The sequence below is a fragment of the Pelophylax lessonae genome, assembly GCF_965119305.1.
Source record: "Pelophylax lessonae genome assembly, chromosome: 7".
Lineage (NCBI taxonomy): Eukaryota > Metazoa > Chordata > Amphibia > Anura > Ranidae > Pelophylax > Pelophylax lessonae.
This window is the reverse complement of record NC_138774.1, coordinates 195,379,463-195,407,080: the sequence shown is the minus strand read 5'-3', so window position 1 is coordinate 195,407,080 and position 27,618 is coordinate 195,379,463. Positions and strand designations below refer to the sequence as shown.

Here is a 27,618-nt window from a genome sequence, read left to right as displayed (position 1 = left end):
GAACCCAAAGATCACTGTGGCTGAGCTCCAGAGATGCAGTCAGGAGATGGGAGAAAGTTGTAGAAAGTCAACCATCACTGCAGCCCTCCACCAGTCGGGGCTTTATGGCAGAGTGGCCCGACGGAAGCCTCTCCTCAGTGTAAGACACATGAAAGCCCGCATGGAGTTTGCTAAAAAACACCTGAAGGACTCCAAGATGGTGAGAAATAAGATTCTCTGGTCTGATGAGACCAAAATAGAACTTTTTGGCCTTAATTCTAAGCGGTATGTGTGGAGAAAACCAGGCACTGCTCATCAGCTGTCCAATACAGTCCCAACAGTGAAGCATGGTGGTGGCAGCATCATGCTGTGGGGGTGTTTTTCAGCTGCAGGGACAGGACGACTGGTTGCAATCGAGGGAAAGATGAATGCGGCCAAGTACAGGGATATCCTGGACAAAAACCTTCTCCAGAGTGCTCTGGACCTCAGACTGGGCCGAAGGTTTACCTTCCAAAAAGACAATGACCCTAAGCACACAGCTAAAATAACGAAGGAGTGGCTTCACAACAACTCCGTGACTGTTCTTGAATGGCCCAGCCAGAGCCCTGACTTAAACCCAATTGAGCATCTCTGGAGAGACCTAAAAATGGCTGTCCGCCAACGTTTACCATCCAACCTGACAGAACTGGAGAGGATCTGCAAGGAGGAATGGCAGAGGATCCCCAAATCCAGGTGTGAAAGACTTGTTGCATCTTTCCCAAAAAGACTCCTGGCTGTATTAGATCAAAAGGGGGCTTCTACTAAATACCGAGCAAAGGGTCTGAATACTTAGGACCATGTGATATTTCAGTTTTTCTTTTTTAATAAATCTGCAACAATGTCAACAATTCTGTGTTTTTCTGTCAGTATGGGGTGCTATGTGTACATTCATGAGGAAGAAGAATGAACTTAAATGATTTTAGCAAATGGCTGCAAAACAACAAAGAGTGAAAAATTTAAGGGGGTCTGAATACTTTCCGTACCCACTGTATATATATACACATACACACACACAGGTCTGTTGAGCAGTTAGAATCCTATTATCAGGCAAGAACTGGACAGCATTCCTCTCCACAAACTGCAGCAACTGGTCTCCTCAGTTCTCAGACCTTTACAGAGTGTTGTTAAAAGAAGAGTAGGAAACTACACCTTGGTAAACATGGGCCTGTCCCAACTTTTTGAGATGTATTGCTGCCATCAATTTCAAACTTACCCTAAAGTGGTTCTTAAGGCAGAAGGTTTTTTTTTTTTATCTTAATGCATTCAATACTTACCTGAGCCCCATCTGGATCCAATGATGTTGCACGAGAGCCTTGGCTGTCCAGGACTCTCCCCCCTGATTGTCCGAGACACAGCAGCGGGTGCCAGTGAGCCAATGAGGTAAAAGAGGGGTAGGACTGAGTCACGGCCCCATTTCTGAATGGACACACAGTACAGCGGCATGGCTCGGGTGCCCCCATAGCAAGCTGCTTACCGTGGGGGCACTCGGCAACGAGGGACCCAAGAAGAGGAAGATCAGGCCTGCTCTGTGCAAACAACTGCACAGAGCAGGCAAGTATAACATGTTTGTTATTTTTATATTTCAATATTTTTATTGAGGTAATAAGATAATATCCAAAAGGCACAATTTTTTAACGATAGTGCAAACAGGTAGAAGGCCAAATACAAGTACAGGAATGTATTTTCTTTAAGTTGTTCCTAAACATAGAACATTTTCTAACTGTAAACAGGGATATCCCAGCAATGAGTAATCTTGATAGGATTATCTGTCGGAGTAACAGAACAGTATATAAAAGAGTATGAGAAAAGAAAAAAAAAGAAAGCATAACCCCACTGTAAATTCCTATTCATATCGTCCGTATAGACCTATCTCAATTTGGTGCTGTCGGTTCTCCATTAAGCGCCTTTTAAAAAAAGTAAGAATATTTAATAATAAAATATCTTGCGCTCGTACTTCATTATGTCAGAATATTTATACTGCTCTGAATATAACAGTGTCTATTTAATAAGCAAAGATCTGTGCGGTAGGAGATCTTCACTTATTTCCACAAATCAATATGTAGTGAATTATTTTTAATTGATGAATTTATTTTTAAAAGCATATACCAATCTTAGTGAGTACAGTCTACAGTATGGAATATATATAAAATATTCATTCACAAGACATGTAATCACAATATATGATCAAACAAGTAATGACACAAAAATATAACTCTACATAAAATACTAACTTCAAACAATCAATGCAATGTGAGGTTTAGCTCAATAATGAAAGTGAAACTGAAACAAAGTGAAAGCAAAACGAAAGCAAGATTACCATTTCTCCAGGTATAGCATAAACCATAGGTAAGTTTTCTATATAAACAGACCACAATTGTCTGCGAATCGCATTGCCGAAAGTCACTTCACTGCAGATGAAGCGAGAATAAGCCACGCAAAACGGAAGACTAAATTCGCAATAATGCGCTAAATCTGATATTAATAAAAATGTATAAAAACAAAAATCAGCTTTTTAGAGAAAAATCTACTATGGTTTATACGGCTGGGATTGTAATCTTATTACCCTTAAATATGCAATATGAAACATATAAGGAAGGAAATAAACAATATTGAATAAAATCAAATAACATAGCAAGATTATATTTACCACACTTATGATGGCTGCTAGCTTCAAATGGTCATTACCAGAGTCCTAAGATGGATGCCTTTCTTAAAATGGTGGCTTCCCTCCAAGTTTCAGATGAATGATGGAGCAAGATGGAGTATGTCTGGATGAGTATATAAATGGATGTAGTAGTGTGTGTGATGTCTGTTGGGCAATGATGTAATGTCTCTCATCTGGGTTCTTCTTTTATATGGTATGAACAAAGGGCTATAAAAATTACCATAAGTTAAACCCAGAGGGATGAAACATTATCCCCATTGGTTGGGATATTCTATACCTTAACTGGTGAGGTCATAGACACACCTCTCCTAATAACAATGTTTGTATAATAAAATTAAATGATGATTTCTCTATGTTCAAGATTAACTATAAAACACAACCTAAAACTTTGTCCATACTCCCAGTACATACATAAATGTCCATCTAATCTCCATCATTCACCCTGGCAAGTAAGGCTATTTCAATATTTATATTTTTAATACAATATAATATTTCTATATTGGAAATATCTAAATTACCCCAAGACTGCATTTGGTATTTTGTCTAAAGAGGGCAGTGTTGTACCGTTCATTAGATTCAGTAGTTAACAATAATTAGAATATATTCTTATCTGATGACCTTTGACCTCTTGGCTAGTGAAAAGCCATTCATTATTTGAATTCTGCCATTACTGTCAGACATTTTGTCTGGCCTGTAGAATTTATATCACTTAGCCTAGTCCAAAGCAATTCTTATATAAACACTCCTACCACATGCCTTAAAATGAAGTAATTAGTATTCACTCTTAAGTCTAAGTAAGATTTGTTATTTAACAAGAATATAAATCCAACATATGGTAGACAAACAATTTCTAAATATAATATGTATATGCCTTACATAATATAATGACATAATTATTGCTAATATCTTCTCGTGCATAATAATGTATCTTTAAAAACTTATATATAGTTCATTTTAAATGTCTGATAGAGTATACTGGGGTATTGTCCATTGTTAAATAATTACAGACAGACTGGCATTACCATTAGGTCTTATCTGAAGAGACGTCTATGTAAATCTTATTTACGATCTTAGAAGAAATACAAAGACCTCTGTTGAAATTCTACTTTCTCTTGTAAGAGACATTTTGCAAATGAACATATGAGCTTTCATTCACCTTGAACAAAATGGACGCTGCACTGTTCAGAATCTTATATGCATAAGATGAAATATACATGGCTTTTTAAATCCATTTTTTTTAATCACCAATAATCCCGACAAAAATTTTTGAGAGCTTCCTCTGCTTACATTGTCCCAGAAGGTAGCCTTCTTGGTGGCTATTACTTCTGCATGCAGGGTCCCGGAGCTGGCAGGATGGTCTTGTCGTTCATCTTACCTGGTGGCTCACAGAGATAAAGTGGTTCTTAGCCCTTGTCAGTCTTTCCTTACTAAGGTTGTTTCTGGTTTCCATCTGAATGACGAAATTGTGTTGCCTTCCCTGTGTCCGAAGTCTAAACATCCTAGGGGGATTGCCTTGCACTCTCTGGATGTTGGTTGGGAGCTCAGGGTGTACCTTGTGGCAACCATGTCATTTTGGAAATCAGCCTGTTTGACCTCGCAAAGGATTGGCAATGTCAGCCGTGACCATTTCCGGATGGACAAGACAGACGGTGGTGCTAGCCTATTCCATCAAGAGTCAGGTTCCTCTGTTCTCTGTTAAACCTCCTCTTGTGTTAGGGTCAAAACTGACCCGTTTTCAGGTTTTGAATGTCTATAAGTATCACATAAATTTGTTTATTGCATCAAGATTTTTTTACTTTGTCAGGAACCTCTATTTAAACAATGTAATAGAAAAATAATCCTTTTCACTAAATTATAAAATACTGTGGTGAAAATTAAGACGTTCATGGTGTTAGGGTCAATTCTGACCCAGTTATAATATAGGATTTTAGGACACTAATAAGTGCCAAAACTGAAATCATAAAACACTCTCTCTGCTTAGTAAAAGTGACAGCCAATCCCCTCTCAACCCTGTGAGCTGTAGTTAGGGAGGGGCCTATCTCTTTTCCTGCTTGTCTGCTTCTCTAAATAAAGTGAAGAAACATAGGACAAATTCATTTCAGAGTTGCTGACTTTATTTTACCATTTTTTAAATTTGACAATGAGAGGTATGCTATCAAAAGAAAGGTCTAGGGGTCACACCAAAAATATTAAAACCAATCTTTTCAAGGATAAAGAAGCCTAACAAGGTAACCAAGAGGTAAGAAACAAATTTTATGATAAATTATTCAGAGGGTATTTTATGGCTGATTTAAAACACGGGTCAAAACTGACCCTAACATCATGGATAGTAACGGAATTCTAACATAAGAGGAGGGTTAAGGCGCTTTCTATGCGGGCGCTTAGTGCCTCTTGGGCTTTCTGCCATCAGGCCTCAGTGATACAGGTTTGCAAGGTGGCCACCTATTCGTCTGTGCACACTTTCATGAAATTTTATAAAGTGGATGTCACAGAAACGCAAGAAACGGGTGATAAAGGAAAATCCCCCATTGGAGCCAACGGTTTTGGTGATATAATAGGGGAGTGATCTTTCTTCCTGCTTTGTCTCTGGGACAGGGTAAGGGAAATCTTCTTGACATGACACACAGCAAAAAACCTAATAGGGGTTTTGACGAACTAGAAGTGCAGAAAGAGCACACAAAGGCAAATCACACGGAACCCGACTGGCAGTCATTTGGGAGACTTGTGTGTACAGGAGGGATGGTGCTGGGATACGCCACAAATAAGCAGTTCATGGAACGGCAAAGAGCACAAAATATATTTTAACAGTTCATGTAGTAGCAATGGGCACAGCACGGGTACACAGTTTATGGGGTAGCAATGGGCATAGCATGGATAAACAGTCCTCAGAGTAGCAATTGGCACTCCATGGATACACAGTTCATGGAAACAGTCCATGGAATGGGAATATAGCAAAGCAAAAGAAAGACAGTTCACAGAGCAAAAGGCACAACCAGGGGAAAGCATACTCAGATTGGTAACAGAAGGGGAGATAAGGGATCAAAGAGCTGTGGAAATAAGACTGTCCTAAATAGTGCATGTGGTGGCCTTGGCATCAGGAGATCCAGGCAGGACACTCTGAGGGGGGACTCTGGGCACACAGCAGAGAGTGTAGGAAGGACACTCAGAGGAGGGCCCGGACAGACAGCAGGGAGGAAAACACTCAAGGGGGACTCTGGGTACACAGTAGGTGGGACTCTGGGCACCCAGCAGGGAGGACCGGCAGGACACTCCAGGGGGGGGTCTCTGGGCACACAGCAGTCCTGGCAGCAAGTGGTTTTCACAGAAAAAAACCTACAAAGTGGGAAAAAGAGGGCTTCAAGTGTTGGAGAGCAGCACAGAACATACAGAACTATATGTCCCAGCAGTCCCAGGGTGTAGAAAGTAGCACACAGTCTATACTGATCCATCAGACTCAGCAGTTCTAAGCACCATCTATATTCCTTCTAGTGAATTATGTAGCCATCAGCTCCTCTCGCTGTGTCCATCATGTAAGTCATCTGACACTTTCTGCCAGCATAGAGAAAATAAAATTGTACAACACCCGATGTCTGCACATCTGGCTTCTCCAGCTACAGCACACCATGCTATCTGCACTTCCTGTGGAGATTAACCTCATCTCCCACCCCCTGCGGGGCACAGGAACTTATAGATTAATTAACCAGACAAGCGAACTGCTGTACAGTAATCCCCCGCTACATCGCGGTTCAGTTTTTGCGGTCCCGGTAATTCGCGTTTTTTTTTGTAATGTTATTTTACTATATAAATCATTAAAAATGAAAGATTTTTGTGTTTTTCATAGCTCTTGCTCTGTCTCTAAGTATCTTTTATGTGTTTAAATGAGTTTCTATTGTTTTAAAAGTGTGTTTAAAGACCTTAAAATGCTTCTACACGTACAGTGACAGTAAAAAAATCATGCCTACAATGCATTTTAATAGGGTTTTTCTATTTCGAGGAATTTCACTTTTCGCGGCTGGGTCCGGAACGTAACCCCCGCAATGGAGGGGGGTTTACTGTACACACTGTTGATTTCAATAAAAAAAAATTATAAAATGATTTCTGCCCTCTGCTAGAGGGGTCATAACTATTTCCTGAGCAGATACAGGACACACAGGCAGAAAGCATTTCCTGAATTATTGTTATCTCTTATGATGGAGTGTTGCCTGTCTCTGCTGTGATCAAACTGACTTTGACTGGGTGTGATCAAACTGACTTTGTCATTTTGTTGTTTAGGGAATGTTTACAAGTTCCAGACGAGCTCCCGATTCCATGCGATTTTGTGGCACAAACACTTGGATGACGCGTGTAAGAGTGGAAGGCCGCCGGTGAGTGAGACGCAGCAGATGGTAAGAGGGACAACTTTATACCATCTCAGTCCTCTTCGCTATCTATAAATGCCTTACTTAGGTTAAATAACTTTAAAAGGTGGGCCTCTTGGAATAGAAATATGGTGGCTGCATTTGCAAAAAATTCTTTAAATGTTTCAATTGCCCTGGTCTTTGCACTACTACTTCAAGCAGCGCTGAACTGGTGCACGTCAGTTGTGGCAACACTTGAATTGCTGCATGCTTCTTCAAGTTATGATGTGCTCACCGCTTTGGTGTTTTTTCCTCAGCACAGAATGTTGGCAGTACTCCACTAGGGGAACTCCACTGAACAGTGAGAAAATGTACATATCTGGGTCAGCACAACATTGGGTATGAGAAACAAGAGATACACACACACACTTACACTGGTTCTGAGCATCAGCATATTACTACAGCCTGCTGCTACCAAAACCTGTTTTTCTTCTGTGCTCTATCTGCCAAGACTGGTCACATTAAGTCTGGCCCTAAAATTAATGGTGGTTACGCTACAGCTTGCAGATGAGACACCAACTAGTCAACACCTTCCAATACGTCTTTAAAACGTTTTTTGTTCCTCCAAGTTCAGTTCCAATTTCTGGACCTACAGGTTTTCTTCAAGCCTCTTGAGCTCAGGGGGTTCCAACTGTCCTTGACCAACAAAAGGAATCTAGCCCGCAGCTCGATCTGACACCACATAAAGGTCCACCCCTACTAGTTTTATCAGAGGCAGTGGAATGCCTGATGGCTTTCACCAAGTTTTGTAAAGCATCACAGTCAATGCATGGGCAAGGTAGGTAGTATCAAATGTTACAAATGGAAAATCCTCTCATTCAGTTTTTCACTTCATATCTTAACATGTCATAGCAATGTTGAACAAAGCCATTCAGGGATTGCTGTTTCATAGAGATAGATATTTCTGTTCCCCCAACTGAAAAGTGTCAAGGCTTTATTCAAACCTGTGTACAGTTTCTAAAATCCAAAATAATGCTTTTGGCCCATCCTGAACTTAAAAACTTCGAACACCTTTGTATTTTTTGAAAAGTTTTGGATTTAATTGCCTCCCTTTCTAGCAGAAACTTCTTAGCATCCATGAACATAAGGGATGCATATCTTACACATTCCTATTTTTCAGAGTCATCAGAGATTCCTCTGCTTTACTGAGGGAGGAACCACCACTACTAGTTGGTGATTCTTCCAATGGCCATTGACTTGGCTCGGAGTTCTTTGTCTTGCTGTACATGCAGACCTCCCTGGCCTTGAACTCCAATGTATCAATCACACTGCGGACCTTGAAGGACCTCAGATAGATCCTGAACATCACCTAGCCATCTCTGATTCTCTATCACAATGCTTAGAGTTCTTGAGCCTTCTCCTGGATACCCTTTAAAGCGGAGTTCCGGCCTCAAAAACGACTTTGGGCCACCCGCTTGCTCTGTGTCACCTGTAAAAGAAATGGATAGTCCCGATTTTTTTTTTTTTTTTTGTTTACTTACCTTGATATTGAAGAAAATATACTTACCTTTCTTCCACTTCCTCCCTCTGTGGCCGCAGCCCACGCCGTCACTTCCTGCTTGCATTGATTCCTGGGAGCTGAACCTCATCGCTCCCAGGAAACAATGCGCCTGCACCGGCCCCGCTCCTCAGTTCCGGTGCAGGCGCGTCATTCCCTGCTAAACAGCTTCTGGGCATTCCCAGAAGCTGTGCAGGGATGACGCGCCTGCCCCGGAAGTGACGAGCGGGCCGGTGCAGTGCTTTGTGGGACCGAACAGGACACGGAAGAGGACGCACTGGCTTCAGGTGCCCACACCTGAGATGGCAGCGCTGGAGAAGAAATTTTCAAGGTAAGTATTTCTTCTAAAAGGTAAGTGTGACCTGGGACAGTTCAGAGGCTATCCATTGTGGAATGCACTATCCCTCACTGTCCCGGGGGTATTTTTAGTGAAAAATTGTTTTCTGAGGCCGGAACTCCGCTTTAAGGCAACGGTCTTCCTACCCCAAGAAAAAAACTGACAAAGTTGCAAAGTCAGGTTTGGCAACTTCAGTCCTGACTTAGGTCTTCCCTCAGGAGCTTCATGCAAGTGCTGATATTGACAATATTTGCATTTGAATCAGTTCCATTTGTCCAAACTCTGCTTGAAAACCTTGCAATAAAACATTTTCATGGCATAGGAGCAATCCATATTCTCTCTAGAAAGATGATCTGCTTACATACTTTGGTGGGAAATTAGATGTTGTATGTAGCAAATCTGTGGAATCCATATGATCTGATCTGTGTCTTTCCCCTGCTGAAGCTTTTACCTTCTCTATTTCAGATAATGAAGGCTAAAATCATTTCAAGCATTGTCATAACTCCAGATTGGCCTCAGAGAGTGTAGTATGACATCTTTGTTCATCTGTCAGCTGACACTCTATTGACTCAACCAGATCGGTTATCCCAAGGCCTCATCTTCCACCCTTCCAGGGTCGGTGCAAGGATTTTTGTCCAATTAGGCGAAGGTGCATTTTGGTGCCCCCCTCCACCAAACATCCTCCTGCCACCCCCTCCCCTCCACAATGCAAACCCCCCCATATGGCATACACTTTATTTGCCTGCTGATGTTACATCATCAATGTTATCATGCATTCAGTCATCCATGTAATGCAGTGTAGATTGCATTGCATTACATTCTTTCCCAGCTTTAATGGCTGGGGAAACTGTCAATGTGTCAATGTTGCTTAAAAGTCAGGAACAAGAATGGGAAGAGAGTGTACATGTGTCCGCTCGTCTCCCTCCCCTTAACCCGGCAGCACCAGCTATGCTGGTCCCGGATGCCAAAGATGGGCAAGCGGCACTCAGGATACATAGCGGGGGAAGGGGGCACTTTACTGGGGTGCAGTGTTGCCAACCTCCCCAAGTGAAAATTACAGAAATGGGCGCCCAAAATATTCAAACAGCATTCATTTTTTACTGGCAAAAATCATGACTGACATTACTGACTGAGCCACATTTTTTACGGCATACTTGGCACAAGAGATAGTCAGAGACTGCATACATGGCACAAGGGATGATCAGAGACTGCATAGATGGCACAAGAGACGGTCAGAGACTGCATACATGGCACAGGAGATCATCAGAGATTGCATACATGGCACCAGAGATTGTTAGAGAATGCTGACATTACACAAGAAAAGGTCAGAAACTGCATTCACGGCACAAGAGACGGTCAGAGACTGCATTCATGGCACAAGGGATGATCAGAGACTGCATAGATGGCACAAGAGATGGTCAGAGACTGCATACATGGCACAAGAGAAGGTCCGAGATTGCATACATTGTCAATAGATGATCAGAGACTGCATACATGTTGTATTGGTCAGAGACTGCATACATGGCACAAGAGATGATCAGAGACTGCATACATTGTCAATAGATGATCAGAGACTGCATACATGATGTAATGGTCAGAGACTGCATATATGACACAAGAGATGATCAGAGACTGCATAGATGGCACAAGAGATGATCAGCAAGAGGGTCGGTGGTTCGAATCCCAACCACGGCACTACCTGCCTGGAGTTTGCATGTTCTCCCTGTGCCTGCATGGGTTTCCTCCGGATACTCCGGTTTCCTCCCACACTCCCAAAGACCTGCTGGTAGGTTAAATGGATCCTGTATAAAATAAAAAAAAGTTGGCCCTACTGTGTATGTATGCGAGATAGGGACCTTAGATTGTAAGCTCCTTGAGGGCAGGGACTGATGTGAATATACAATCTATATGTAAAGCACTGCGTAAATTGACAGCGCTATATAAGTACCTGAGATAAATAAATAAATCAGAGACTGCATAGATGGCAGAAGAGATGATCAGAGACTGCATACATGGCACAAGAGACAGTCAGAGACTGCTGGCATGGCACAAGAGGCTGTCAGAAACTACATACATGACACAAGAGACTGTCAGAGACAGCATACATGACACAAGAGACTGTCAGAGACTGCATGCATGGAACAATATGATGAGAGACTGCGGGCATGGCACAAGGGATGGTCAGAGACTTCGGGCATGGCACAAGGGATGGTCAGAGACTGCATACGTGACACAAGAGGCTGTCAGAGACTGCGACATGGCACAAGTCAGAAACTGCGGGCATGGCAAAAGAGATGGTCAGAATCTGCGGGCATGGCACAAGACACAATCAGAGACTGCGGGCATGGCACAAGAGATGGTCAGAGACTGCGGGCATGGCACAAGAAAAAATCAGAGACTGCGGACATGGTAGAAGAGACGATCGGAGACTGTGGGCATGGCACAAGAGATGGTCAGAGACTGTGGGCATGGCACAAGGACTAATCGGAGACTGCGGGCATGGCACCAGAAACGGTCAGAGACTGTGGGCATGGCACAAGGAATAATCAGACACTGTGGGCATGGCAAATAAAATAATAATAGACTGTGGGCATGGCACAAGGAATAATCAGAGACTGTGGGCAGGGCTGCTACAACAATATTCACAGGCAGATTCTGACTCCATAAAGCTAAAAGCAGCTTGCTTGCCCTACCTCCCAGAGATTTTCATCTGTGCTGTGCCACCAATGCCACTCATTCTCCTCCTGAGCTCTCTGCTGGCCTTAACCCCCCCCCCCCCCATGTCGTACTCAGCTCTAGGCTCCTCCCCGAACTCCCTATCCTTTCACACGCTCTCCAGTTTATCAGCGATGGTCTCCGTGTGCTGCTTAACTGGAGGCGTTCCTATCCCTCTCTCTGCTGCCACCCAGGTGGGAGGAGAGATTTTCATCTTCAGGATACAGCTATTCATCGCTGCATCTGGCAATGGGGGGGGGGGGGGAGGAGTGCAGAAGAGGCGAGCTGGTGAACTTAACGGCGCCTGGCCGGGGGTATGCTGAGCTGCACCACCTGTCAGTATCGGTAAACTAGGGACAGGTGGGAGCAGGGCCGGGCAGCCGCCACTAGGATTAGCACCTTGTGGGAAACCCCTGCTTTGGCGCCCCCCTCTCCTGGCGCCCTCAGGCGGCCGCCTTGGCTGCCTTATGGCTGGCGCCGGCCCTGCACCCTTCCACTGGCTTTAACAGCCTGGCTGTTAAAGCCTAGGTTGTGAGAGACAGTGGCATTTCAAAACCATTAATTGTGAATATGCTATGTTTTTAATGAACTTTAAATAATTTGGATGAGCTTCAGTTGGGGAATGAGCAACATATGACCCTTAGTACCTTCAAAGATCAGCACACTGCACTGAAGCATGTAAAATTCTATCCAACAATAATAAAATATGAGGAAACAAAGATGTAAAAAGTAATGGGGCCTTGTGCAGGATTGCAAGTTGGGCCATTTTGAGCAAGAAAAAAAATTAGGTGTGTAGGACGCCACAAGAAAAATTGGGTGTATTTTTTATTGCGCTGAATATTGGCTGTGGCTAAAAGGTAAGCAGAGTGCAGGGATTGAGTAGTAAGCGACGTAGAGGTCAGAGACAGAGATCAGTAGTTAAGTGAGGCAGGGATCAAAATAAAGTGATGAAAAGTTTAGACATCAGTAGTAAGAGAGGAAGGAGCTCCTGGTAAAAACCAATATGTAACCCAACTACAAAAAATAAAACCAAATTAGAGCTCAACAACCCCCCAACATTCTGTTAATATTACATGGAAGATAGACAATTAGGGCTCTTTCACACAGGCGATCCGATCAGATCCGCTTGTCAGTTTTTTAGGCGGATCTGATCGGATCCTCCATGCAGCTCTATGGGGCAGCGGATGCCAGCGGAGACACCTCTGCTGACACCCGCTGCCATCCTTATCTGATCCTGTCCGTGAAATCCGGACGGATGGAAACCCTATTTTTCCATCCGTTCAGGGATCGGATCCGATCCCCCATAGAGAGCAGCAGGGGCTGTGACACCTCCCTCTCCGCACTGCAAGCGGAGACGGAGCTGTCATCTGCCGGCTCAGCGGGGATCGGCGGATCGATCCCCGCTGAGCAGCACGGATCCGACTACGGAGGCGGAACGTGTGAAAGAGCCCTTAGGCTGCTGTAACCATTGAAATATAACATATACACTTTATTAATTCACAAATATTTAAAAACACAAAATGGTGAAATGAAATCCTCCAACTATATCCTGAAGATATGCAAAAACCATAATCTTCTATAAATACACAAAAACCATAATCTTCTATAAATACACACACACATTAAGGTGCAATATACATGCAATACATTTTTTCTTTAAGAATGTGTGTGTAATAGAGTGTATATGCTACACTATATTTTAACATTCATAGCAGCCTGAAACGTTATATTCAACGTATTATGAATATAGAATGTTAGCAGGGTTTGTGGAACTCCAATCAGATTTTCTTTGTAGTTGGGTTGCTTCACAGTTAACCCCCTGCCTGCTAGAGGTGGAGCCCAGTGGGAACTGAACCCCACAGCTTCTGGCTGCATCCATACTATGTAACCAGCAGGTGCTACTGAAGCATCCGCTGCTTATTTGATCGCTATCATCTGGAGAGGAAGGGACGTGTCATCTGATCCTCTCTCCCTGATGATCCCTCTGTGCCGATCTCCTCCACATCAAAAGCGTTAGAGCTGCAGCAAAGATTCATGTAGTGGCATAGCGCTTGTGATGTGGAGGAGATCCGGCACTGGGGGAGCGGCAGGGTGAGAGGATCAGGGGACACATCCCTTTGACACATCCCAGATGACAGCGGTCTCCCACCATCTCAATCACACCAGCTGAGGTATGGCCAGTGCATGAGATAATGGACGATGTTACCAGTGAATTCCTGCCACCCTCAGCTCCTCTTCTTCCCCTTGCCAAGAGTTAGGTTTCTCTCTCACCAGCTGTTGCAGACCCACTCTGTTCCCCAGCTGCTTGAGATGGGTGCATGATCACTTCTCTCATTCAGGCAGATGGGGAATGGAGTACTGACAAGCTCCCCGCGCCCTAACCTTCACAGGACTACACAGCGCCCAGGGCAGGTTCCCCTCCTGGATGGCGGGAAGGGCAGGCACAGGGAGGGAGAGCATATACAGCCTCTCCCATCTGTGTATGTGAGGGGGGAGGGTGGGATGTGCTGTCCAGATGCTCATAGCCCAGGCACTCGTGTGATAGAGTGAGAGATTCAACCAACATTCCTAGTGCTAACTGCTAGGCATCTAGCTCAGTGGAAACCGGAAGTTCTGAGGGTAAAATGTCCCTCCCCACATTTTCATTTAGTTTTTGTTTGTTAATGAAAATGGAATTGATTTTTATCATAGTTTGTCAGTGGATGAAAAAATAGCGTAATTTTTGTTTCATTTTTGTCATTGGAAAAAGGTGGATAATTGCCACGAAAATGTTTTCATTGACGAAATTAAGACTGAAGTGGGGTAGGCCTGTTATATGCCTTTTGGCACTCAATACTGCATAAGATGCGTGCCTAGGTAGCAACGGTGTACCATGTTGAGTATAACTATCTGATGGAACCTTTGACCCTAAAAGACCCTTTAGGGGGTATGCCCACCAGAGGGACAAAGACTGCTGGGAGCAGCATACTCCCTGATGTATTTAGATAGGTGCTATAGGGCCCTTGCTGGACCCAAGTTGCAGTGAGTAGATCTTTTTCCCATGTTTAAAGAAGAGCCTGTGTTAGTGAATGCAGTCTGGTCTGCCCCTCCAAGGCGTTAATCCACTAAGCGCCAGCAACAACACAATCGAACAGCAGTGGTGGATAAGGGGAGCGACATCAATTTTCAAAGTTTAGTGCTAGAGCAGCCTCTGTGTGGTCTATGCCCCCAATCTTCTGTGGGGGTCCCCTCTATTGTGGCCTTACTGCTCAGTGTGCTCCATTTTGTCTCAGTGTGCATGGACCTTTTTGTCTTCCTGCCATTTCCTATGCACATGCATCAGTTCTTCAATGGTACCGGGCGTCCTGCTTTTTTTTGTGACCTGGTCACAGATGGCATTATTCCTTTCTGCTCCAACAGCAAACATCCAGCTTCCCTTGCAGGATGTCTCTCACTCTAACTTGATGGATCATAAGCACAAGGGCAGTGGTCCTGGGGGCTTGGCTAGCTTTCAATCTGCTAGCAGTGTCCCTTCTATAGGATCTGACACAAGTAGAAGTGCGGATCGCTGGCACTTACCTGAGCAACACTCCTCTGAGTCTTCAGTTTCCCTTCAGAGGTTAACCCTTTGTTTGTATAGTCTAGGAAAGAATTCTTACCGGTTATGTCTGAGTTTATGGGAAAAAATGCAGCTATAATAGCGGACAAAAATCAGAGGCTACAAGCATGAGTTCATGCCCTCTCCTCCAAAGTCTCTCTCAAAATGGTTTCCAAAAATAGTGATGCACTATCTCACAGAATCTCAGAATTCCCAGCGGTTACAGTTGCTTCTGCACAGTCAGCTAAGGAAAAGGATTTTACATTATTTAAGAATTTGGTACACAGAGCAGACCTATCTCCAAAACTTAAGGATACCATCTTGGTCCTTACAGATGCAGTCCCCACTTCTCAATTTGGAGCTGCCTATGCCAGCTACACCTAAAGCAACTAGTCTGTATTCTCTAAAGAGCCTCTCAACCTGTTACAACCTTTCCAGTTGATTGCCTTACTTCATCCAGTCCTTTATGGGGATTGACTGGATTCAGAAAAGGTCTTTGTACTAGCATTTTGCCCAGCAATACCCTATGGAGGAGGGGTTCCTAAAGAAGTAGTCTGTCTCTGTTTTGGACCCTTACACTTTCTGTTTGATGGATGTTGATGCTCTCTGGAGCTTTGGCCTGTAGCCCTACTTTCTTGGGTGGACGGGCTAGAGGATATTATAAACCAAATATCCAGAATGGGAATCCTTTTAGTATATATGTGAAGGAACATTTGGCTCAAATGTTGGTCTGTGGAGCATCAATGTATAAAAAATGCTTGTTGCTTATGCCCTTTTGAGACTTGGGCTTAGAGACATGTTGCTTATGCCCTTTTGAGACTTGGGCTTAGAGACATAGGAGAAACAAAAAAGATCGCTGTTGACTTCAAGAGGAAGTAGGTCTTGCAGCTTGAGCTTTCTTTTGCTTGGGTAAAAGGGTACACTTTCCTCCCAGTGACATTTTATAAAGTTGTCCAGAGAAGCACCAAAAAAAGCATTCTCCATGAGAAGCAAGCACAGTAAGGGTTTTGTGACGGAACCGCCAGAACCCTGCTTTGGTACTTCCATCAGTATACCCCTTACTCCAGTCTTGAAAGTAGAGGTTAGATATTATAGTCCCAATATTCAAGACTAGCCATTAATAGCTTGTATAAGATCTAGAAACCTTTATTGAACAAACTCACACAAAATATATACCACACAGGAGGACATCCCCCTCCTGAATATATTAGCCTAACAATACAAACTGTAACCAGAAACATAATTAACATACGCAAATTAACTAAGTCACTTAAATCAGCCTGGATGACTAGACTATTCGGCCCCTACAACAGTGAATAAAAAGGACACATTATTACAAGTATAAACACATCCCACAAGGGTTTGATAGCAGAGAGAATAGGTGTTCCAATTATTTCCATGGAATCCACATCTAAGCAATGCTTTTATTTATGCAGGAGTTACAGACTTCATGGCAATGGTCTACAACAGGCTATATGGCAAAGCTCATAAAATGTTCCATCATTCTGATACAGTGAAATTAATGTATCATAGATTTCTTCAGGGATATTGTGAAAAAATATCACTGTCCCATTTGAAGTAATCCAAAACATATTCTCAGTGTCCATTAAGTAGTTATCCATTATTTTATGGATTTTTTTATGACCCTAATAGACACAGGGTGATTTACACATAAGAGGGATCTGGGGAGCTGAGACCAGGATTTTCCAACCTCTCTAAGGTAAGCTTGGTTCCACGGGGCCCCCTAACCAAAGTGTCTCCCGTCACAGTTTTTATTTTTTATAGACCTGCATTTAAACCCAAGAGTTCTCCGCATACGACATGTACCATAGCCACAAGGCCAATAACACAGTAGTGCAGAACAAGCATGAGTTTTGAGCTTTAACTGTTGCAAAACAAAAACCAACAGTTAAGTGTGAAAGGAATCCTAGACTTATCCAGGGTCTGACAAATGGCCATGACAGCACTGATAGAGGATGGTCTATCAGGAAAAAGAGGGTCCTGGAAATGTACTGGATTTTCAGTAATCAAACACCAGAATGTCCTTAACATGAATGGTCGTGCTTTGATAAAGGCAAGAAAATGGCTTAGTCCAGCACAGTCCTCCTCACTAGAGTATTGCTCAGCAATACAACTGGGGGATGAAAATATCCTAGGACCAGCCACCATACAAAACCGGTTGCAGTAGCCAATATACTGCAGAGTTTTTGACTGGTTGCTTTTAAGGGAGCAGCGACTGGTAATAGGAGAATTCTAATGCAGGTTGCTCTAGTTTTAAACATATACACACCCCAGGTCTGTATGTGTAGCACCCTACAAGGTAGGTGCTAGGTAAAGTGTAGTAGGCCTTGTCTGCTTATCATCAGGGCCATGATTTTCAGCTAGGTTGTCATGGTTCCCAGGTGTGGCTGTTGAGACTAGGGAGTCTCCCCACTGTGCTCAGTGAGAGCTCTCATTGGGCAGTGGAGGAAACCCGGCCAATGGCACACCCAGGCTTGTATCTACCCCAGAAATGCAGATTCTGCCGCACAGCATTCTGGGAGTGGGTATAAGTTTGAGGGAAGCACATGACGCAACGTCTTTGGCGGGAAGCAGAGTCCTGGGAGGGAAAGAGCTGTCTCTCCTCCTGTCAAGAGGAATTAAGTGACCCAGACGTCTTGCCTGAGGGGACAGAGGGCTGAGCGGAGCTGCAGAGAGAATCTGGTGTGCTGAGGACCAGCGGAGTGGAGAGGGGTCGAGTTTCAGGAAAGCATTCCCAGTCGTGAGTACTGCAAACTGCCCCTGGGGGTCTGCCTAGTGAGAGGGGACCACTCCGGAGAAGGTCAGAGGGATCCGGGAGCTAGCTAGCCGGTGCAGGAAGAGTAAAAGGGGGTGCCAGTGGAAAAGTATTCAGTGTTATTAAAGGCTACCTCAGTCAGGAAGGACTGGAGGGAGCAGTGTCAAGGACCTTTGAGCTAACCAGAAGTCAGTCTTCAGTACAGTACAAGCAATTCAGTGATTTCAAGCGCCAGCAAGCATTGGTCGGCATCAAGTCATCAGAAAGGCTGAAAGGCATTTTTCTCTTAAGTGTCCCAATTTGTACCTAGTTGAGCCAGAGGAGTATACCACTCATTCCCTTCTCCCATCCATTTATCAAATAAACAAACCAAAGATGCTGGACTGTTCTTTGACTCAGATCTCACACTTGGGAAATAAGTTTAAATGTGCTGTTGTTACCGGTGAAAATGGCAGACCCACATCATGCCCAATGCCTGGAAATATTGCTACATATGCATATCATGCAAACAGACTCTCAGCCAGCAATTATGGTAGTGATTTTTTTGTGGAAAATCTGACATAGATTGAAGAAGAGGGAGGCATGCTAGAAAGAGCTAGGGAAGACTCCAGAACACGTGGACTCAAGCAAGGAAGAATAATCCAGGCTGTCCATTATACTTTAGATCTGCCATACCATTGGTAAAGAAAGCGAGCTATGGCAAAAAGGGTACTCACAAAAACCCAGCTGCAGAAACGAGAGAGGTTAGGTGACTTTTCGTGACCAAGGCACGAGGAGAGAATTGTTTTTGTATTACAGTGTTTGGTCGACCGCCCTGGTCGTAAGGGGCAGCAAAGCCTAGCCATAATGGATGCCAAGTATTAGCACGAGTTCCCGGGATTGAGGCAGCCTGAGGACCAGGTTCTGAGCGCAGGAGGGGGGGTGCTGTATAGCACATATCTTTTTTCGAGGAGAACTGGTCCTGGGATCCTCTTGGGTAGCTAGAAATGTTTCTACAGGCTAAAAAGAGAAAGCACATGCGCACATACTTCATTGTGTTGCAGGTGCACTAATGAGGCTTGCACAGTGCATTTTAAAAAAGTGTTGCAACCTTGTTCCACAAAAAGCTTGCAACACATACCATTGTATCACAGCACTGGATTCCAATCTTTATCCTCATGAGGAAATGGCTAGAAAACAGCAGCACACTCACAGGTAATTTCAACCCACTAAAGACTGTCACAGCACCAGCCAACAGAGTGCTTGTGACACTGATGTGTCATTGATCAAGTACTGCAAGCATTTCACCCTTTAAAGGCAAACTCCGCAGGGAAAGGAACTACTCCCTAGAAAATAAGGAGTGTGTCTACCAGGCACATTTCAAGCAGTTTTTGCCCCTCCAGTGGGCACACTACAAAAGAGTCTTCAGGGACTGGCTTACATTTACAGGTTTAGTCAGATCCCAGATCTGTAAAACACTCCAAAAGCTAACTACAATAGGTCACTATATTCTGTGAGAACCCTTTTGCAGAGCTTAGTGCCTTAGGGTCACATTACAGACCAGCCCCACACACTGGTCATAGCGGGGTCTTGGTACAGAAGACCACAAAGAGAGCTTTCTTACTACTGCACTGTATTAAGAACAAAAATGGTTTGTTAAAGAAAAAAAATTGATTCAAGATGCCCATACATGAATAACAAATCTTCCGCGTTGCCTATTGTATTTCAACAGGAGGCCATACTGGCTGAAATTTGAAAACTTATGACCAGCTTTACTCTGCCATAAGAGGGGATGATTTGCCAAAGGAAAATATACTGTGCATTTTGAAAATTCACTTTATGCTCCAGAGCTTCAAAAAATGAAGGGAAGCTGTTTACTTCCATCATCTGCAATTTTCTTTGCATGTGATTGGGTATTTTATGTAAAGTGAAGTTTTACTAAGCTGTGGAGCAACTGCACTTGAAAAATGCACAGTCTGTTTGCCTTTAGTAAATCAACCCCAAGGTGTCATTGGAACAGGAAGTGGGGGAAGATTTCCCGAATAGAAATACATAAATAACAACTTTACAAGATAGTATTCAAATTTTTTAGGTTCTAATGCTGGTTGTGTGCCTTTTGAAGAGTTCAAATAATCAGCGATATCCTTTACAGCATTGAAACCTTTAGCAGAAGGGCATTATGGTGAATCACAGTAGCACGATGTGAACAGTACACCAAACCTAAAAAAAGAGGGCCCTGAAGAACCCCTTTATGATTATTAGTTGTCACTACTGTCCACTGCAGGAGTCCTTTGCTGCCTTGCTTTGCATTACATGTTTGTGCCAATAAATGTCTCCCCCGGTTATCCTTGTGACTCCATGACACATGGTGTAGAGGTTCTAACCCATTTTCACTCTACTTTGTAAAGTTTGTATTGCCTTAATGTCTCCATTTGACAGTTTTCACCCCATTTCCTTCTGTGACAGCTGGACAGAAAAACAATTTAGAATCTTCAGAAGAGGGACACAGCAGTAAAGCTCCATCTATAATGTAGATAACATTTTGGCTAAAGTTTGGTTTCAAAATGTTGATTCTATTTAATTGCAACCTGATCTGTAAGAGAAATAACTATGCTTTGTTCTTTATCGTTTTCCAGGCACCCACTAATCTCATGTCTTTTGAGTGACATGACAGCCAGTTTCACAGTGCCAAAAACCAGGGAGGACATCAAACACCAGCGGAGAAAGAAACATAATAACATTGTTTTGAATAAAACAAGAAACACTTTTCCACTGAAAGTTCCTGAGTTCTGAGCGAAGCTTTGAAGGAAAATGTCATACTTCTGTGTATTAGAACAGACTTTGCACATAGTAGAACAAAAGACCCAAGTCTCGCCTAGCTGTGTTGAATATACCAGTAGGGGATGAACACTGGTCATCAGAAGACACAAATGAACGTTACATGACGCCTTGCCGTCCTACTTTTTGCCTACTGGTTTTATAAACAGTGAATTTTTAAACTTGAGCTGCTTTGAGTGCCAGACAATTCTATATTGACCCATGTTGGGTTTAAACTCTTTTGTGATTGGACAAAAAAAAAAACATTTACAGTGTTACTTACAATAACGTGACAAAGACATGGCAAACAACAGTTTTGTAACTTAAGTGCACGAAGTCACTTAGCGTTGTGGCCGTCTCCAACTTTACTATATAAAAAAAAAAAAAAAGGGATAAAACAAGGACTTTGTATACATTGTTAATTATTGTGTGTTTGTGGACATGCATTTTGGCACAATCTCAATATTTTATGGTCTGAAATGGGAATTTTTCTTTTTAAAGTAATTGTCCAGTAGCATAATATGTACATTTTTGTTTCCTTTTTTTATTTACTATATTAGTATAACATGTAGGGACAGGAAGTGCCCAATGGAAGGAATGGTGTATCGTGCTTGTTATTAAACATTTTGTCCATCCAGACTTTGCTTCTAGTCTTCTCTGAAAGCAAGTGCAAGTTGCACGTTAACCACTTTACCACCGGAGGATTTTCCTGCTTTACGTCCAGGCCACTTTTTGCAACTTGGCACTGTGCGAATTTAACTGACAATTGCGCAAACATGCAACGCCGTACCTAAACGAAATTTATGTCCTTTTTTTCCCCACAAACAGAGCTTTCTTTTGGTGGTATTTGATCACCTCTGCGCTTTTCATTTTTTGCGATATTAATAAAAAAATGCGACAATTTTGAAAAAAAACAAATATTTTTCTAATTTGAGTTAAAAAATATCCAATATATTCAATTTTTGTCATATATTTAGGCCAAAATGTATTTAGCTACATGTCTGACAAAAAAATTCTCAATGAGCGTATTTTTAACCCGCTTTAAGAGCGGAAGATTTTACCCCATTCCTGACCAGGCCATATTTTGCGATTCGGCACTTCGTTATTTTAACGGACAATTGCGCAGTCTTGCAACGCTGTGCCCAAATTAAATTGATGTCCGTTTTTTCCCCACAAATAGAGCTTTCTTTTGGTGGTATTTGATCACCTGTGCGATTTTTACTTTTTGCGCTATAAACAAAAAAAAAGCGTCAATTTTGAAAAAATAACATTTTCACATTTTTTTATATGAAATTCCCCCCCAAAAAATGTAAAAATCAAACATTTAATATTTTAAATTTAACCTTTTAGGCCAATTTGTTTTCTGCTACATATGTTTGGTAAAAAAAAGAAATTGCAGTAAGCGTATTTTGATTGGTTTGCGCAAAAGTTATCGCAGCTACTAACTACGGGAAATTTATGTCATTTTTATTGTTTTTTTTTTAAACTAGTAATGGCGGCAATCTGCGATTTATTTTGCGGGACTGCGACATTGCGGCGGACAGATCGGACCCCTAACTGACATTTTTGACACTTTTGGGGGTACCAGTGACATTACTACAGTAATCAGTGCTATACATATGCACTGTTACTGTAATAACACTGGCAGGGAAGGGGTTAACTTTATTGGTGATCAAGGGGTTAAATGTATGCCTGGTGCTTACTGACATGTGTGGGGGGAGGGGATTGAGTGACACAGGCACAGATCGCAGGTTCAGCTATGCTGAATCCTGTAATCTGTCCCTGTCTGTCACAGAGGAGATCCGTCCACTTTGTTTACACAAACGGGCGGATTTCCTCACTCGATCTCCGATGATCGGGGAAGAGCGGCGGTGATCACCGCCTCTCCTCCCCTGGCCTGACTCCCGCTGTGTCTGAATACAGCGGGAGCGAGCCTCCGGCGGTGCGCGCTCTGCCCACAAGGGGAGGAGTCCAGCGACGTAGATCTACGTTGCTGGACTATAACGAGCCACTTTGCAGCAGTACGCTCAATGTGAGCGGTCGGCAAGTGGTTAATAACCACCCCACTTAATGTAACCATTTTGCAACATGCTCTTCTTGCAGTAAAAAAGCACCTTGGTGATAGTTATTGAGAGGAAATATGCATCTACATCCAGCAACAGTTTTAAAAGAGGCCTTCAAAAACTTTTTAAATAGTTGCAGACTCTGGATGTAGTAGACCCGGCCAATAACATGTCATCATTGTACACAGTGCGTGTCTAGTACGTCCAGTCCTTCTGCCAGGATCCCTCCCTGTCCCAGTAACCGGCAATTCAGCTCTGATTATTCACAGCTGCATTGCTGAGTACACAGAGACGGTCAGCAGCAGGAGCTGGCAAATGTCAAAAAAACAGTCAGGCAATGTTTTATCAACTCAGCATTGCTCAGCCACAGATACAGAAAGTTACATTGAAACCTTGTATCATTTGTAATGGTTTTTCATGTACAGATCAAAAGGGATGAACTTCAATCTGCAGATGATGAAGAGAGTTAAAGCAACCTGACAAATAAAAAAAAAAATAAATAAATTAAGTGTTTTTTTTTTATAACTAAATGTTCCTCTGTTGAGCCCCTTAGTTTACTCTAATCAGCCCTAATTAACTCTGTATTCTCCTCCATTCCATTGTATTTGTTTCCATTTTATCAACTAATATTTAAACTATTTTTCAGTTTTTATTTGCTTTGTTCATTAATATTTTTACACCTTTTACATAGTTACACATATCACACTGAAAAAGCGCAACATAAAAAAAACAAAAAAAAAAACAAACACTTTACTTCATTTGTAAATAACTTTGCAAAGCTTTGTACCAAAATCATAATTTTTGTGTGGTTTTAAACTGAATAAATTACAGAATAAAATGCACACTTATGTGCAGTAACACTATTTGTTTAAACTAACACTGCTCAAGAAAAGAAAATGCCTTTTGTTGAGTTTTAAATTGTCTATGGACTGTGAAAAAAAAAATTATTGTTGCAGGACAATAGTGACTAAAAGAAAGCCTTGTTTGTCCTTATAAAATAAATGTCCTTAAGGCTGCATTCACACTTGAGCGTAACGTTTTTTACCGCGATTTTTACCGCGATTTTTTCAGGCGTTTTTCATTGACATCTATCAAAAACGCTGGTAATCAGCCCAAAAAGAAGCTCATGTACTTTTTTCAGCTACAGGAGTTTTGCAAAACGCTCAGATGTGAACAGGGGCCATTTAAATGAATGGGGTTTTACTTGTTGGGCGTTTTGGAAGCGTTTCTTTTGAGCGTTTTTGGAGCTGAAAATGCCCAGGTGTGAATGGAGCCTTAAAAATAAATTAAAAAAAACAAACAAACAATGTATATATTACGTTGTTCTATTTAGTAATAACAAAATTATCTCATAGCAGAAAATTGTACTGGTCCATAAGGCTCCGTTCACATCTAGGCGTTTTGGGGCGTTTTTGGGGCGTTTTTCTGCTCTAGGATCAGCTCTCAAAACGCCCAACAAGACAAATCCTATTCATTTCAATGGCCCCTGTTCACATCTGAGCGTTTTGACGCTGTATACAAAACGCCCAACGCTCAAAAAAGTACATGAGCTTCTTTTTGGGCAGATTACAGGCGTTTTCCATTGATCTCTATTCAATCTAAAAACGCCTGCACAAAAATCGCGGTAAAAATCGCGGTAAAAAAACGCCGCAAAAATCGCGGTAAAATCGCGGTAAAAAACGCTACGCTCAGGTGTGAATGTAGCCTAAGGGTGTGAGAGCTGAAGTGGTTAAAGACATGCCTTACATTCAGGCAGAGGAAGTAAAAGTGTTTTCAGTTTGGATAGAAAAGGGAATGGTAAGAAGATCTGTCAGTTTTTACTTCTATCTGTCTTTTCACTAAGGAGATTTCCCTTCACTTTTGGTATGGTCACCAGGACAAGTAGCAGATGGTAATAGAAGGCCTACCTTTTTAAGAAGACGGTGGATTGGTAAAAGTTCTGTTTGGCTTTCAGAGCTGTAGCTGAAGAGATCCTGCCCCACACCTGTCCTGAAAACAGGTGTCACTGCTATATGAAGTAATGGAAAATCTCCTCAATAGGGACACAAACAACAAATGCACCCTAACCCATTTTAAGTGCTCTATAGCCTATCTATGTATGTATGTATCTGTCATGACGATACACAGGGTCTCGATTGCTGAACAAACTTGGAACTTTCCCAATTTTGGGTGAAATAAATAACATTCCAATCTGCCCTGTTTGTTTTATGGCCTTTTTACACAGCGTTCATATCATGTTAATGCAAACACTGTATGCCCCTAATCTACTACCTATTTGGTATTTTTGAACACTTCAAAGTAATTAATATTTTATGTTTTTGAGTTGAGTGAACTCTGGAACAGAACCTACATGCTGCAGTAGCTAGGTGTTAAACTTAACCACTTCTGGACCGGAAGGATTTGCCCCTTAATGATCAGGTCATTTTTTGCGATTCGGCGCTGCGTTACTTTAACGGACAATTGCGTGGTAGTGCAACACTATACCTAAATAAAATGGATGTCCTTTTCCCATAAATAGAGCTATCTTATGGTGGTATTTGATCACCTGTGCTATTTTTATTTTCTCTTAAGTCCTCTGACAGTCGCCGCCCACTTATACAGTCTGCACTTCTGGGTATTGGTCTTATCCACAGTAAGCTAGGCATAAGATTTTGTTAGAAAACATTCACAAAACCTTTGTATATAGACACACCTACAGGGGGCTGTCCCTCTGGTCCAATACCCCCAGCTAGCAGCATTCCCAAATTAGTTTGTCTTTGCCTAGCATAGGAGTAGGCTGGCTTTTCCCTGGATGGGGCTGCAGTCTCAGCCTTTTTTTCTTCTTATTTTTTCTCTCCTGAAAAAGTGATTTTTCTTTACAATAATAGCTTTTTATTTGTTCCTGCGCTTAGTTAGTCGGACTTCGGACGACTACAGCGTTTGCGGGCTGGGAAGACTACAGCGTTTGTGGGCTGGGAATCGCACTGGTTATCCTAGGGCCTTATGGAATCCCAGCCTGCCTTTGAGCGTTAGCAGGTTATGTGTACGCCCAGGCCTCGCAAACGACCATGTCGCTGTCCTCAGGGACGAGCCTGCGAAGTGGCTACTTCACTGGGATGTCTCAACTGCGGTACATACACCGCGTGTTGCTAGCATCCTTTTCGGCTGAAGGCACCACCACCCAGAGTGGGAGGCTTCCTGTCACAGAGCGGTACCCACGTTTCGCTGGACCGGTGAGTAGCATGCTACCCCTCTGTCTATGGCATTATCTGTCGGGGTGTGTATGTGGGCCCTCTGTTTATGGGGATGGCAGTGCACATGGATTCTGTAATATCCCCCTTAGGTCTGTCAGTGCGGTCCCTGTGTGTTCTTTCCCGGCCCCTGCGGGGGCGCTGTGGCGGTTCTACCGCTATGTGGGGGGGTTGCGGGGGTCCCTGATGTGCTTTGGCAACGTTTTGGGGATACAGACATGGTGTGTGGGGGCCGCAATCGGTGTAAAACCGCGGGGCCGCCATTTTAGGTGTGGGCAGGCTGTTTGGCATTGTGAGGGCAGCAGCCATTTTCTGCAATTCTGTTGGCGCCTTTCGGGCGCCATCTTTAGTGTGGGCACTATGTTCTTTATGTGAACAGAGGCCATTTTCCCAGAGCTTTCTCCATAGACTTGTATTGGCAACCATTTTCTTGTGGCTCAGAGCTGTGTTCTGCCTCTAGTGGCGTGAGGTTACTTCCTTTCTTCCTACATGCAGATCGAGCTGGCAGCGTGTGGCAAGTATAGGCACACTTTTAATGGATTTTATGGTGTTTCCTGGCCTGCATTCCTGCTAGCATTCATTCTTTTGCAGTTTTTAGTAGCACATGCTTAGTTCCTCATTGTGGTGCATTTGCGGTGGGAACCGCGGTAAATCGCCGATTTAAAGGGCCAGTGCCATTTAAAATCTGAATTGCTATGATGGAGTCCAAGGATAGCACATCCCCCCCCCCCCCAGCTCTGGTGGAGGGTTCAGGTACCCCTAAATCCTCTGCTATAGTCTCACTTACTGCTGCACTTGCGACTTTAGCGTCAAAAGTGGATTTGTTGATGTCTGACTGTCTGACCGGGCTTCTAAGAAAAGGCTTAGGCTTTCTCAGTCTTCTGATTCAGAGCCAGATATGGTTGCCACGGACAGTGTACCCCCTGAGGGGTCTCAGTCCTCTCAGTCGGATGTGGAGGAGGAGGAGGATTCCCCCTCCGGTTCAGCAAGAGAACACGCTGCAATGTCTGTGCTTATTAGCTCTGTGAAAGACACGCTAAATTTAGATGATGAGCCCCACCTGTCCGGTAAGCGGTCTTCCTTTGGGACCCCCAAAGCCCAGAAGTCGGGTCAGGCTTTTCCCTGCCCCGCTGAGTTTTACGAGACCGTGAATGAACAATGGCGCAATTTAAAGCGCAATTTTGTGGTGCCCAAGCGATTTCAGTATCGTTATCCCTTTGCGGCTCCGGTGGATTCGCGCTGGACTGTGGCTCCTATGGTGGACCACACTGTGTTCAGGTTAAATAAAGCCACTTTAATGCCAGCGGAGAATTCTCCGGTGTTTAAAGACCCGGCAGATAGGTGGGTGGAAACTCTTACCCGCCACATCTACCTGGTAGCGGGTTCCTTAATGAAACCCGTGTTCGCTTCCGTAATGGTCTCTCAGGCTGTTGTGGAGTGGGCCAAGGTGCTTAAACGCACCCTTATTGCTGACTCCGCCCCTCCTGCTACTCTGGAGATGGTGGATCAAATTAGTCAGGCTGTTTTATACCTGTGTGACGTGGCC

At 43.2% G+C, this 27,618-nt stretch overlaps 1 protein-coding gene across 5 annotated transcripts in view; it reads left to right on the top strand.

Moving 5' to 3' along the window:
• RALGPS1 (Ral GEF with PH domain and SH3 binding motif 1) overlaps nt 1-20,648 on the top strand; it is a 1,028,186-nt gene extending 1,007,538 nt beyond the window's left edge. For 4 of the 5 annotated variants that reach the window (XM_082262603.1, XM_082262602.1, XM_082262601.1 and 1 more), the window contains 2 exons: nt 6,956-7,068; nt 20,599-20,648. In XM_082262603.1, coding sequence (XP_082118729.1) covers nt 6,956-7,068; nt 20,599-20,628 — 143 coding nt within the window. In that variant the 3' untranslated portion in view covers nt 20,629-20,648. The remainder of the gene's footprint in view (nt 1-6,955; nt 7,069-20,598) is intronic. The other variant, XM_082262600.1, reaches the window with a different exon arrangement.
• Nucleotides 20,649-27,618: the final 6,970 nt, after the last annotated feature.